General features: G+C 38.1%; 1 protein-coding gene across 1 annotated transcript; it reads right to left on the reverse strand.

The window, feature by feature from the left end:
• Positions 1 to 6,456: 6,456 nt before the first annotated feature.
• LOC146517031 (hydroperoxide isomerase ALOXE3-like) lies at positions 6,457 to 13,993 on the reverse strand. The gene is made up of 15 exons (XM_085164296.1): positions 13,890 to 13,993; positions 13,537 to 13,714; positions 12,908 to 13,112; positions 12,690 to 12,771; positions 12,310 to 12,432; positions 12,089 to 12,192; positions 11,666 to 11,787; positions 11,394 to 11,537; positions 10,750 to 10,953; positions 10,517 to 10,603; positions 9,438 to 9,607; positions 8,447 to 8,568; positions 7,785 to 7,885; positions 7,174 to 7,344; positions 6,457 to 7,001 (listed from the first exon to the last, which is right to left on the reverse strand). Exons 2-15 carry the CDS (start codon positions 13,687 to 13,689, stop codon positions 6,822 to 6,824), a joined length of 1,968 nt encoding a protein of 655 aa, XP_085020422.1. The 5' UTR covers positions 13,690 to 13,714; positions 13,890 to 13,993; the 3' UTR covers positions 6,457 to 6,821.
• Positions 13,994 to 14,704: the final 711 nt, after the last annotated feature.

Below are 14,704 nucleotides of genomic sequence, written 5' to 3' on the forward strand. Positions count from 1 at the left end.
ATCCAAATCAGGCTTTAGACCAGTATGCCACAGCTTATACAGGCACAGTGTTGTTATTGTTTTGTTCTTTCTGTGCTTGTTATTGCACTGACATCCTTCAGAAGTACTCATGTAATGAAAATGCAATACATTATAACTTCATTCTCCTGTTGGAGATGCTCCCTGCTGCTGTAACAATGCAGCATATGAAATACATGAGGAATAAATAAAAACATGCAGAAGCCTGATAAACAATCCCCCTAAACATTCACACAATAATATTACGCTTATTTAAAAACACTGTTATTTTGTGGGAATCCACCCCCCCCCCCCTCCTTTGACTTAGAAGGCTGTTTATTGCGCTTAGAGACTTTCCAAACATTTTTTTTCCTGTGAATGTAAAGCAGTAACCTCTAGAGCAGCGTGTTGAACTTAGCTCAGCTCACCTCTGTGAGCACTAAGAATTTCTGATACAAGCTGTCCTTGTAAATGAGGAGAGAAATGAAGTTAACTGGCAACCCTGCATCAGAAGTAAGATTTTCTTCCATCTCATTTTCTTTATTCTTCTAAAACCAAGTTATATGCTGTGTGTCCAGGAAATGTTTGCATAATAATAGTAGTAGTACAGTTTTACGTTCTAAACCCTGTGTAGTCCATATGAGTGTAGCTCATGCTCCCACTAGAGGAAGCAAAAATGTAAAAACGAAAGCTAAGGTGGCTCCATCCTGGCTATGAACAGTGTTTGCAACAGCTCTGAAAAAGTCAATGTCTCATGACTAAATTACCACTAAGTTATAAACAGACAAAATAACCAGTGATAGGATGAAGGATTAAATGGAAATAATCTCACCTAGACTAAATGATTTTTGGTCTGCTTTGGTTGATGTATTGCAGTTGTCACACAATATTTAGCAAAGCTGGTGATGAACCACCTGTTGCCTAGTTTCCTTTCCTGTCCCAGTGTAAAAATGTTGTTATGCACATATAGGCCAATGGCATCAGTGATTTCTCCAGAGGCTTCATTTAAAAAAGATGTAAGATGTTTCTACCTAGTGCTTTTTCTAACTGCATTTACACTCCAATGGATGCATCGGAGAGCAACTTGGGGTTAGTACCTTGCACAAGGATACTTGACATGCAGACTGGAGGAGCGAGGGACTGCTGTTTCTACCCATGTCCCACCACCTCTTCAGAGAGCAGTTTGCTCTATTTCCTTGATGTTGCTGACAACATTCCTATCAACTTTGGTTTTATGAGACTCAACAACAACAACAAAATAACCCGTTATTATATGAGAGACTGAGCGTTACATTCTAGTCTGCTGTTTGAGGTTTTGTTTTGAATTTCAACCACTTGTCTAATTCAGGTTTGGGGGTGCGGGGTTGGAGCCTATCTCAACTGTCATAAGGTGAAAGTTGGGGTACACCGTGAATAGGCTGACAGCCCATCATAGGGCTAACACAGAGAGACAGACAACCATTCATACCTACAGTGTGGCCAAATTAAGTGGTAAATGGACTGGTTCTTATATAGCACTTTTTTACTCTACTTGAGCACTCAAAGCACTTTATACTGCATGCCTCATTCGCCCATTCATATAAGCACTTTTTTTCTATGACGAAGTGGTCTTCTATCTAACATTTGAACACATTCAGAAGGCAATGAATGCATCAGAGAACAACGTGGGGTTCAGTATCTTGCTCAAGGATATTTTGGCATGCAGACTGTACAAGCAAGGCATCAAACCACCAACCTTCCGATTAATGGATGACCTACTCAACCTGCTCTTGAGCAGGAGGTTGGATAGTGGTTAGAATCAACCACTTAGCTGAACATAAATGTCAGCAGTGCTAACCACTGGACCAGCATCCCACACTCTTTCTGGTTTTCAGTCATTATTTCCACTTTGTTTTGAAATACTCACCAATTGTCCCGTGCTTCTCGTGTTTAATGTTTTTGTGACCCATCCTATTTAGTTTCACTCACCATTCTCCTCTCTGTACTGCTCTGTTACACTTTGTGTTCGTAACTTTGTTTCTCACAGTTCTCATGCATTTCCGATGCCATGTGCCCAGGCTTACTCTGCCAGAGTCTTGTGATTTTAATAACTTCGCCTAAACATTGACTGCTTTCCTTCTACCAACGCATGACTTAAATAACATTCTTTGATTTTTATTTATTTTTTTACTCTTGAGTCATGAATTTCTGTTAGAAACTGCAGCTAGAAACTCACTTCAGATTTACACTTTAATAAACCTGTAGAATTTTTGGCATTGAGGGTTTTTAAAAATTCAAAAGGCAGTATTGCACACAGGCTGACAAAGGCTCAGTTGGCTGACTTATATTTGAATCAGGATTTGAAAAATTTCCATGGGCCCACTCAACTCCATTTAAAGGAGTATTCAACATGAATTGCAGACCGACATTTAACCGACATTAAATGTTACCTAACATATAGCATTTATTTTTGAGACTTGGAACCTATAAACCTTCTTTGCTGGACAGTCATGCATGTAAGCTCTGGGTCTCAATTAAACTGAAATGCATAATTAGGTTTTCTAACACCAGTACAGTATTTTCACTAAGATTATCTATTGAAGAATGTTAAAATCCATACAAAACTCAATAAGCTCCATCAAAGCGACAGAATCTCATTAAATAGCAAACATCTAGACTTGTCCAAAATATTGCACATAGATTATTTTTTGCTGCCTGACTGAATATTAATTCAGAAGTTCAGATGATGGTGTGAAAAAGAAAAGTTTAAGTGAAAAAAAAATCGAATTAAGCCATGAATGCTTTATAAACATATTATTTCCCTTCAGTAAATCTGAACTGGTCTGCATGAAACAAATAATGCATGTGTCGTATCATGTTAGCGGTCATGTCTAAATCTGACTAAATTTGTAGGTCAGCGTGACCTCCCTGACTAGCCATTTATGAGGTTTGATTTTATTCAGTTTGTTATTTTGAGTGACTAAATAAATAAATGATGAATGTCACACAACCTTATCCTTTGACAAAGGTTCTTTGTTTTCCTACTCGCTAAAAGGCATGGCAATTTCCATTTCTGAAGTATGAATCGATGTCATTGCATGTACATGCTTACAAAAGCGCTTTGTATCATTATCTGCCACTGGCTCTTCGTCCCTACTTACTTGCTATGATAATTATTATTATCTAAAATAAGTATTTTCTGTTTATTTATATTGTTTTATTGTTATTTGGTGCTCCAGAATAGAAAACAAGTTTGCTAAATAAACAATACACAATACACCATGATAGCAAAGTTCAAGTACACAAACTCGCTTGCTTGTCTGTAATAGGAACAAGGTTATCACTGTGCTACACTGGAAAGTTCTGGATGTCTCCCTGCAGGGACTTCACTTTACCCTTACAGGGAAACCACAAATTTTCAGGGAACAGTGGGGGATGCTTTTTTTGTCAACCTCAATCAGCGCCAGCTTTCCAGAGGAGATAAGGCAGGGCAAAATGTTGCATCCTACAAACAGGCAGAGGAAGTGAGAGAATCTCTGTGTGAACAGATCCACAGACTGTTGAAATTCCAGCACAGTTACAAATCGCAAATACTGTTCTGTTAGAATGAAGATGATTTCCTTCGTCCTAAAGTGGTGCTTCAGGTTCAGAGTTTGGCTTAATGCTGCACATATCACAACACGCAAGTGAACAGAGCAATTTTAGAGTCTTATTTAGCAAAAACAATAGAGTTGGTGTGACAGAAGAAGATGATAGGGATAGTGTGAGATGGAGGCAGATCAACCGCTCTGGAGAGATCCTAAAAGGAGCAGCTGAAAGAAAGTCTCCCTGCAATTCATGTTAATGTCTGCTTCATTTACTGTGATGATATTGTAGTTAAAATTGATTAAGACTGAGACAAAGATAAACTCACTGATGAGAATGTATTCATATTAAGGTACTGTACAGATGATGCTTCAGGATGCATGATTTAATATCAGTGGTTCATATCCGTTATCATTAGGTTGCATACTATGAACAGAACTCAGGTGTCATCTAATCATTTTACTAACAAAAGATGAACCAAACCCCAAATGAGTGAATAAATAACTCAAATGTAAAATATTTGACCTGAGTTGTGGAAACAGCCGGTCTATCGTGTGGAGGTCACACTTTGATTCTCCTAGGCGTGAAATAAACCTGCGTGCTTAAGTTGCAGTACCACCAGGGGGCGTTCATTTATTTAAAGGCAACAAGTCACTACTTACCAAGGTGTGGGCTATTCTACAAAGGGCTATTCTAAAGTATGAAGTACTTTCAAGGGTCCTTCTATGCCAGGTAAGATTAAGCTAGATGGTTGATATGTATATGTATAGTAATGTTTCCTTAAAGGTTTGCCCATGACTGTTTTCATGTTGGCTTTAAATAAATTATTGCTGTCTTCTGTTACTGCAAGGTATTGCAACTTAAGCATGTCTGTAAGTTCTCAGTCATCCAGGTCATGGTAGTCTAAGGAGCTTATGGTTTATGTTTCTTGAAGTAGTTTTCACCTTATATCCGAGAAGCTTCATCAAGTCAAAAGCCAAATGATGGAGAGACAGAGGTAGGAATTAAAGTTTGCTTTAGAACTGAAGAATCAGAGGTGCAATGCCTTCAAGAAATTTAAAGAAGTCAATTTGCTTTCTTTCCAAGCTCCTTAGGTAAGTTAAGCATGCGTATCCATAACACGTCTGGAGAGGCAAAGCGTGACATCCACATGATAGCCCAGCGGGTCTATTACATCCTTTTCCGTGATACTGGGTTGGGGTACAACTGCAAATACTCCTGTGCTGCGTCAAAGGTGAAGCAGAATGAATTTAATGTCTTTAAGGTATTGTTTTTAGCATAGCGTAGTCTGGGCTCTGCATAGACGCCTCAAAAATGTAACCTATTTCCAGTACATGCGTGCTGGTGATGCTCAGGGCAGAACAGTCCAACCTCGGACCGTGAATATACCAAATCCGTCTGCGATGTTTCCGCTTTGGATATTTTCAATATTCCTCTGTAAATAATAACAAGAACTTTACACACAAATTAGGATTCTTTTGAGCCACACAGTCATGCCTGATCTTTTTCTTTTTTTCCCCCATATCAGGGTGGAGCTGTATCATAAACAGGGGTTCTCTGAACTGCTGACTTGCACCATGTCAGTTCTTCTGAATAAAAATAAAGTGTTAGATAATCGATTATAGGAAGAACTTTTGCAGTGAGTTAAGCAAAGGAAATGAGTATTTTAGGATTAAAAATGTAGTTTAAAAGACCACTGAAAATCATGATCCTAAGAAAAGGGTTTTGAAGCAAAATGAACTGAATCATACGAAAAACAAGAATTCAAGACTTTAGCCCAGCAATGATATTCTCCTTCAAACGCAGGGATTATGTAATTGGGTTCGTTTGTTTGCATGTTTTTAAGGAATCTAGCATCCAGTTTTCAAGATCTTGTGTTCAAATTTTGTGTGATGGTAGATACGAATAACAACTTGAGCTGCTTTAATTTTGGTGAAAATCAGGTCAAGGTCACACCAAATGTGAAATCAGTGACCCTGATTGTTAGCACCCAAGGTCAACATATTGTAATATGTTGATGTCATCATATCATAATAAAAACAGGTTGAGGTCAGCATGTCATAATAAAACATAAAAAGTTTTAGTACACCCGTTGCTCTTCAGGGTTAGTTACACCGTCTGAGTGCTCTTGTTTGGTATTTGAAATGTTGCGCAGGACATTTTATTGGCACATTTTGAGCAGCTTAGTCCCAGCTGTTTGAGTATTGTTGCTGAATATGTCCATCCCATTATAACCAGTGTATCCATGGCTGCTTCCATTAGGATAATGCACCTCAAAGCTCAAAAAAAAAAAAAAAAAAAAAAAAAAAAAAAAAATGCAAACTGGTTTGAATGTAACAGCAAGTCCAGTGTACATAGATGACTTCCAGAGTCACCTGATCTCAATCTAATAGAGCACCTTTGGGATGTAGTGAAATGGGAGCTTTGGATCATGCATGCGTGACAGGCAGGAACTGTGTGATGCTATCATGTTAGCATGAATCAACATCTCTGTTTTCTCTTAATGTTTTCAGCACCTTGTTGAATCTATGCCAGAAATAACTGAGGCGGTAATGAAGGCAAACTTCTGTCCAACCCAGTAATAGTACACCACCACCAGTAGTAGGGTGTACCTAATAAAATGTAAGGAGAGTATATATTAAATCGATCGAACTGATTTCAGAACAAAATACAAAGACCAGTTTTAAATAAATATGCTACACATTCCAACAGCAAGTAAGAATAAGGGGTAATGGAGGCCCATAGGTTTTAGGTAAGGTGGACATTTTATTAATGCCTGCAAACGATGTGTGATTGCTCTCTATATGCCATACTTTGAAAATGTTTTGTATAGTGCAAAGTCCTGCTAATTTGCAGTAACCAAACTTGACAATTTACAGTACAATCTAAAAAAATTAAAACATTTCTAAAGTGGAACATAAAAAGATAAAATTGTTATAGAAGCTCACCCCCCCCCCAAAAGAAAAGAAGAAGAAAGGTGTTAAGACAAAGCAGAAAAACACTTTCCTTTTTTAATGTTTTAATAAAATCTGAGTGCCTTTAGATGTGGGAGTAGCACAGTATTTTTCATTCCTCATCAGAACTTAGTCGAGCTAACAATCTTCACTGTCTGGGAGAAACCCCACATCTGTCGCATTTGTGTTTAATCTGTTAATTGAAGACCTCAAAATAGATTATGTTAATTGAATTATTAAACAATCTATGATTTTTTTCCCCAAATAAGAAACGTCATCATTTTTAGTAATTAACGGGCCTAATACTCAAATGGCCACACTGTTTTCTATCTCTGCTGGATCCATGCAGGTGTATGGCATTTCTAACCGCTTGTTTCTGGCTTTGATTGCTCCACTCAAATCTTCAAGCTCCATCTGGAAATCCTTTAATATCTTGCGGGGAATCTCCTCAGTGAAATGGTCCTCTGGGTACTGGCCAAGAGGGACCTGATGAGAACAATGATACATTTAGTTTTTCGTCAACAACATTCCAATTGTTATCAGATTAGTTTCATTATTGTATTCATTTGTAGATTTTTTTAAATGACATAATAATGTACTTCACAAAAAATGACTAAACATAATTCCTGTCATTCTTAATGAAATCTTTGCTCCTTACAAAGTCACTGGACTGCTTGCTGAGCAGCCACAAGGTGGCCATGCCCTGAACTGTTACGTTGACATCAGGGAAGGTCGCCAACATCGTGGCCTCGCTTGTCGTCCCCTTTGTGGTCGGTGGTGGGAGTTGCAGGGAGATGGGAGTGTTGGGCATCCAGCCACCATAGTCATACTGCATTTAATCAATAGGTAAAGGATAACTGATTAATAAGAGCAATGCTATTGTGGTCTCTTTCCATGACCATCAGTTTGACATTATTTTATTGTAGGAGAAGTCAAATTTTTGGAACTTGTATTATATTTATAAAAACTAACTACTTAACCTAACTTTGGTGTTTCTTGAAATAACACCATGTTTTTGTCAAAAGTTTAAAATGAATATTTGCAAAACAAACGTAATTCCCCCAGAATCAGCTGTACTTAGTGTTTGCTGCTAATTGGCAACTGCTCACAAAAGATTAGGATTACGCTTATAGAAATCATTATATTAAGTATAAGCCCTTTAGAGCATTACAGAATACACAGCTGTTCAGCACCGGTTAACTCTACAGTTCAGGTTAGAAATAACCTAGAATTCTCTGAACATGAAACACTTGAATAACAGGGACTCACCTGTCCAGAGTTCACAGCTGCATGCTGGGCTGAGCAAGTGAAGATCACCATGGTGACAAACTTGACCAGCTCAGTCACACAAGTGAATCTCTGAGGAATTCCTGTTAATCAGAAAGAATTACTTAAAGGAGACCAAATGAAAATGAAAGTTAGACTTATGCTTGCTTATAATACACCTATAACATACAGCTGTGGTAAAAACAAAGTAAACCCAGTTTAATTCTTAAATGTAATGTGTTAGAAAATAATCTGATTAGTCTTCAAGGCAGTTGCAAATCCTCCCAGAGTTTGATGTCCCAGCAAACTCACCCTAATGCAATGCTTAGAGAAACTGCAAAAAACCCAAAAGCCCCATCTAACACTCTGAAGGCCTCAACTAGCATATCATGACAGTTCAAAATAAAAAAAAAAAAAACTGAACAAGTTTGGCTTCTTCTTTTAAACTGTAAGGCATGGTGGTGGAGGGGTGATGATTTGAGCTGGTTGTGCAGCCACAGGACCTGGGCACCTTACAGTCTCAGGTTATATTTACCTGCTAAGGATAATTATAATTTTTTATGCCCTTAGAATTCAAAGATTGTTGTTGTTTGTTTTTTTTTAACCATGACTGTATATAGTGTGTATATAGTATATTAAGAATTGAGATATTCTTTGAAGCTTACCTGTTTCTGCCTGAGAAAGGAATCCATGTTCAAAAATATCCAAAATCCACTTCTGAAGTTCAGAGTCCTGCTCAACCTCGCTGTCAGTCTTGTAATAGTAGCTGAGAATTCCCTGCACAAACCTTTGGGAAATGGGAATAAACTGAGTAAAATGTGTGTTTTACTATAGATGTTATGCACACATTAGGTAGATGAGACACTCTGTGTGTAAAGTGCTTTAAAAAAAATAAATAAAGGGTGAAGCTGAAGACATGATTATGACATAACTCTTTTGTCTGTGTGTATTTAAATGGCACACACACACACACACACACACACACACACACACACACCCCAACATGACCTTTTAGTGATGACACATTAGGTGATGATTATGTTTATTCTTGTGTGGACTGTGGATGGACTGAGGGATAGCATTGACCTTTCAGCTGGTTGAACTAAAAATGACTCTTAGACAAAACACACAAATTTCTTTAGTTTTCTTATTTTTTGTCAAGTTTGACCAATAAAACTAGTGTGAGGAGGTTTTGGTGCAAAACCACACTGAAAACAGACTTAACACGACAACAAAACCTAGATATAAATTAAATTTAAAGAAACAAACAAAGAAATAAAAACAAAAACAAACATATACCCTGAGCCAGTCTCTTGGGTCTATGTCAGCACAGGGAACTTTTTCAGAGCTTCCTAATCTCAAGAGTTCACTTCCTGGTTGAAAAAAGGTTTTAAAAAAAAAAGAAAAAAAACAACATTTAATAATAGTTTATTTTGATAATTAACCTCATATTTTGTGTTCCGCTACAGGGTGGTAGGAGCGAGGTTTGGTTGGTTATTTTTTGAGTTAGGAGTCACAGGCTGTTGTACTTTCCTGTTACCAATGGCTGCGTTGTAAGTTATTAATTTTGGATTATTTTGATACCTTGACATGCAATAGCAATAACATCATCCCAGTTAGAAACAAAGCTGAAAATAATCTGGAACACAATGATACCTGTGGATGATATCCCAAATCTTTAGTCCATCATCCCTGTAGTAGAAGTTTGGCACAGCCTCCACGCCACGTTCAGCAATGTCATCAGGTATGCAGAGGGAGCTGTAGGTTAATGAGGACACTGACCTCTGCAGGATGGTAAACATGCCCTCTCCACCTGATGATGCAAACTAGAGAATGGGTAGCTCACAGTTAGAGACAAATGTTGTACATGACACTGAAGAAAAAAAAATCAATTGTTAAGGTAAAGGTCTAGTGAGTGTGTATGGTGTCATTTTTGTGCCTCTACTCTGAGCACACGTTACAAAAAGAGAAAAAAAAAAATTCAAGTGTTGTTGCATTTTGAGAAGAAAAATATTTTGATTGCAGAAAAGTTTAATTTGAGTGAACAAAATTCATTGCTGCGTGCAAGAAATGTATTTCAGTGTTTGCTATTATCCATTCACACACACACACACACACACACACACACACACACACACACACACACACACACACACACACACACACACACACACACACACACACACACACACACACACAACACACACACACACACACACACACACACACACACACACACACACACACACACACACGCTCGGTTGTTGGCATTTGCTCTTGCTCAGATCTCTGCTCTGTGTGCTGACGGACATCTGTAGACCTGCTCTCAGTGCAGAGATGTTGAGAGCACGCTCAACTCTCTGTACACCGTTATAAATGTGCCACAAAACCAACGAATCAGACTTGGATGCAAAAATTCTGATTGGCTGTTTTGGTCTCCAATCAGCTCGCTAGCTACAGCATTCCAGAAACACTGTCCAAAGTGTAGCTAAATCCAATAGAGTGTGTTTGGTTTAAACTAGATTAAAACAAACAATGGACTTAAAAAAAAAAAAAAGAAAAAATTATATTTTAAAATAAAATAACATACTTATCACACATACTGCATGCAGCAGTTAATTTTGTTTGGGCAAATGAAACTTTTCTTCGCTCAAAGTAATTTTCTCCTTAAAATGCAACATTTGCACTTGCGGAAACAGTTTTTATGCCATAAGTGTGCTGGTCTTACTGCATACCTGAGTGAAATTGCCAGTGTCAGAAATTAGAAGACGCCGAGCTAAGAAGTTGATCTGCAGAGTGTAGCGCGTGTGAGGATTGAGGAGCTGCGGGAAAGAGGGAACTCTGTTAGTGACATGATTGGGGCAACACTTCATTTTATTGTCCACAACCAGCCGTTATGGACAAATGCTTTCCACACCACTGAAATAATGGCATAAATCAAACTGAAGTTTCAGCAAACGTCAGTTACCTTGTACAGAGGATGCACCATGGGCACGTTGCGCAGCAGTGACACTGCAAAAACCTCAGCCAGCAAGTGCGTGCGCAGAAGGTGAACATTGAGCTGATGCTCATTGAAATCTGCACTTCTTACAAAAATCTTGGCGATCAACCAGTCGTACTCAGAATCAGTAGGAAGAAAGATTGGATTGTCATCTGATGGAGTCTGCTTCAGCTACAGAAGGACAGGGCAGAGCAGTCATTTGATACAGATGATCAAGTATACTTCTATAATCAATTACTGATCAAGACTGATTAAATTTCAGTTACCATTCCATGTTTGACAAGTTTATCTTTAAAGTTTGATACTCTGCTGATCCCTTATGGGGAATTTCCACTGAATCCCTTCTAACAGAGCATTTCTTCTGAACAGCTTTACATGATGCTCTCTCTCTCTGCTCAGTAAATATATTGCATCTGTGCGAGTGTATTGTACAGAATGAACTGTGAAGGCTGTTTGTGATTTTGGCGCCATAAAAGAAACTGACTTGATTTATCTACGTGTCAGACTCTGCAACCTGGAAATCACTATGGGATGATTTTTTCTACAAGGCTAAAGTTCGGGCAGAAGGAAAAGGGGTGTATTATTAAATTAAAGCTTACTGTCTGAATTACCTGAATGGCAATCGGCATTAGCTTATCATGAGGATCTTTGTGGAGCAGGACGAGAGGTGCCATCAAGTACTGCTTCTTCCCATTGATGGTGTTTGCTTTCACGCCATCCAGACGCTTGTAGTCACACAGGAATATGTTCCCTTTCTGTTTGAAAGTTCAAGATATTGTAGAAATCTGAAAATAATATTCGCTCATGTAAAAGTGAATTTATTGAAAAGATCTAACTGATACAAGAAAAGAAAATTTTCTCCTTTTTCACAAGAGACAGTCACCTTCATTTCATCTGCCAGCCTCCACTTGCCATGGGGAAAGACCATGTCATCAGTGACAGGGAAGTTACTGGGCAGGGCTGTACAAAGCTGAATCAACATTTTCCAGTGTTCCTGAACATATTCTGTGAAAAAGAAACATTTAAATTCAATTTCTGACTTCATGTCTTAAATGTTATATCAAATATATATATAAAAAAAAAAAAAAAGTACGACCTCTCCGTAAATGTGTTGATACACATTCTTTACATTTTTAAACACTTCACATTCTTCCAAGATCAGATTAAAAAACAACAACAAATGAACACATACTGTCATTAGTCATTATGCTAGCAGCTTATTATAGCTGTTACTCTAAAATTATTCCTAAGTACATATTATTGTATATACTGTATAAGGACTCCATTATGCTATGATTTTAATTACCTGATATGTCAGTCTTTTTGCAGCAAAACACTCGATTGATGCTGTCAATATTATCCCACTTCTCCTTACAGTTATCCAGTCCCTTCAGCTTCAGCTCAGTCAGTCTGAAACAGAAGAGCATATTTATTTAACTTTATTATGATACTCAATATACTTTTGATAAGGAAAGAGAGACACATGTTTGTTTCTTGTGTATTTGTTCTATAATATTAGAACTTCACCCTGTGGAAGCAGTGTAGAAAAACTCTGAATCTTTGGTGAAGGAGAACTGAACCTCATATGGCAGTGATGATGGGCTTTCTGCCTTCATGGAGTGAGGCATTTTCTCTGCATATGCATCCCAGCTGATGAAACAAAGAAACAGCAATGAGGAAGTTAATTACAGTATGACATGATATACTTTCTCTGCAACATATGTAATAGTTTAATTTCTTCTAATTAATCCCAGCAGACAAAGAATATGCTGCAATGCTTAATTTTAAGGTTAAATATATTTAAGCTTTAGGCTTAGTATTAGGATATTCAGCTATAACTGAAGAGGATTTGCGTTCCAGTTTCAGGGGCCGTAAAGCTAAAATGTGTATAAGCTCTGAATTCTCACCGATAGTCTTCCTCTCGCTGATGAATCTCCTGCTGCCGACTGTACCTGCCAAGATGATGGTTGTCTTCAAAGACTCTCAGCGCTAAATAAGAAAAAAATGGTTTCAAGTTGTTCTTGCAAATATGGTATACTGGGAAACTGCTTCAGCCTCATTACAAACTTTGTTTTACATCTTCAATGGTTTGAACAAGATTTAAGATGAGCACAGTTTCCCAAACCTTTTCCTTCTCTGAAGCGGTGCACCTTGCTATCGGTGATCCAGCGGTAGGTGGGAAAGCTGTAGATGTCTCCTTCAGGGGATTTCACTTCCACCTTGGCACAGAACCAACTGTCCTCCGGGAACAGTGGGAGAGACTTTTTGTCTAACTCTATCAGCAGAAGATTTCCAAGGGAAGTGGAGCAGGACACCTTAAACTTTGATACCTAAAGAAATCACATAGCAGTTTGTGCTGAGCTTACTTTGGTGCTTACATGCTGTTGCTGTAAGTCACAGATAGTGTTCCCTTTACTTCCCCCCCAAATAAGTAGGTAAATAAGTAAAGTTTATTTATATAGTGCTTTTAACAGACATAACAGTCAAAGTGCTAGACAAAAATTAAGACACCATGTTAAAAACCACAGATAAACCCCCCCAAGAAACAAAACAGCAAGCCTAGGGGCCGCAGACTGAAAAGCTCTGTCCCCCCCCATAGTCTTGATACTTGTACGGGAGTCAACAGCACTGTGTGTAACAGGAAGTTGTGACAAATAGTCTGGATGATTTTGAAAAAAGAATTTCATGTGTATATAATGTCATATAGGAAACCTGAGAAACGTTTAATCATGAAGATGCATATTTCAGACTTACGGCTCCTCTGACGAAGGATGAAGCCCCTTTCAAGCCCATGAGCCACTTGCGATCACTCTCCCCATCTGTGCCCACCAGCTTAATGAAGACATTGTTAAGAGTAGTGGAATTAAGGTGATCACCAGTGAGCACGGTCACTTCATACTGCACCATTTTTCCTCTTAAATGTGGTCAAATCCTGGTGGGAAGAAGTTATGATCATACTTAGTACTGATTTGGAAATGTAAACATTTACAATTGTGGCATCACAATGAAAAGGACAACGGAAAAGAAATTTAAGAGATTATGTTGAACTTCTTTTTTTTTTTTTTACCCATAGTTTCTGACTGAAATCCAGTGAAAAGATCGCTTACCTTTATTAATGACAAGAAGAAGTGCATCAGAATAACTGCTCTGTATCGCCTCCACAACTTCTCTTTTTATTTATTTAGTGGGATATCCCCCTGGGTCAACACACCTGAATCAAATGATTAGTTCATTACCAGGCCTCTGAAGAACTTCAAGAAATGTTGAGGAGGTAATTTAGCCATTTAAATCAGCTGTGATGGATCAAGGACACATCTAAAACCTGCAGGTCACTGGCTCTTAAGGCCTGGAGTTGGCCACCCCTGGTGTGTAATAAAAAATATTTTCTATTATTAAGTTATAACTAGAATACATATAATTAGGGATGGGAATAGAATAGTTCAGTTTGCTTAAATCAGTTGATTTGTGCAGGAGAACAAAAATAGTGGCACAGTCTGATATAGGATAAGATATAAGATATAGACTTTTGTTTGTATTTATTTTTATGCTGCTAATACAAGTTCGGCTCTTTGTAACCATCCACACAGACAGCATGCTAATGCTAAGCTAGCCAAGAACCCAACGTGATGTTAAAGCTGAGAGAAAGATGACCCACAGCCCAGCGGCCAGACCCTGAACTTTAAGGGGTAACTCACTCATTGGTAGTCAGGCTGCAGCCTCTGTTTCTATCTGTTCATGTTTCCACAGTAGAATCACTGTGAACACAGCTTCGTAGTCTCTTTGTGCTGGTTTTCATCTTTGCTTTGTCCTGTTAGCTTTGCGTTCATACCAAAATACTAAGGCATACGTCCTCATTAGGATAGGGATTCATGCTAATGTGTGGGACTGTAGCCTTTATTATGTTATATGGTTTATTATGTCT

Source organism: Neolamprologus multifasciatus, chromosome 6, assembly GCF_963576455.1.
Source record: "Neolamprologus multifasciatus chromosome 6, fNeoMul1.2, whole genome shotgun sequence".
Classification (NCBI taxonomy): Eukaryota; Metazoa; Chordata; class Actinopteri; order Cichliformes; family Cichlidae; genus Neolamprologus; species Neolamprologus multifasciatus.

Excerpts from the sequence above, each read along its gene's own strand:
- LOC146517031 (XM_085164296.1), bottom strand. The coding sequence starts at position 13,689 with ATGGTGCAGTATGAAGTGACCGTGCTCACTGGTGATCACCTTAATTCC. Across the intron at positions 11,788-12,088 it reads CAAAAAGACTGACATATCAG|AATATGTTCAGGAACACTGG; the intron begins GTAATTAAAATC and ends TCTTTTTCACAG. Across the intron at positions 10,604-10,749 it reads TGGTGCATCCTCTGTACAAG|CTCCTCAATCCTCACACGCG; the intron begins GTAACTGACGTT and ends TCTTTCCCGCAG.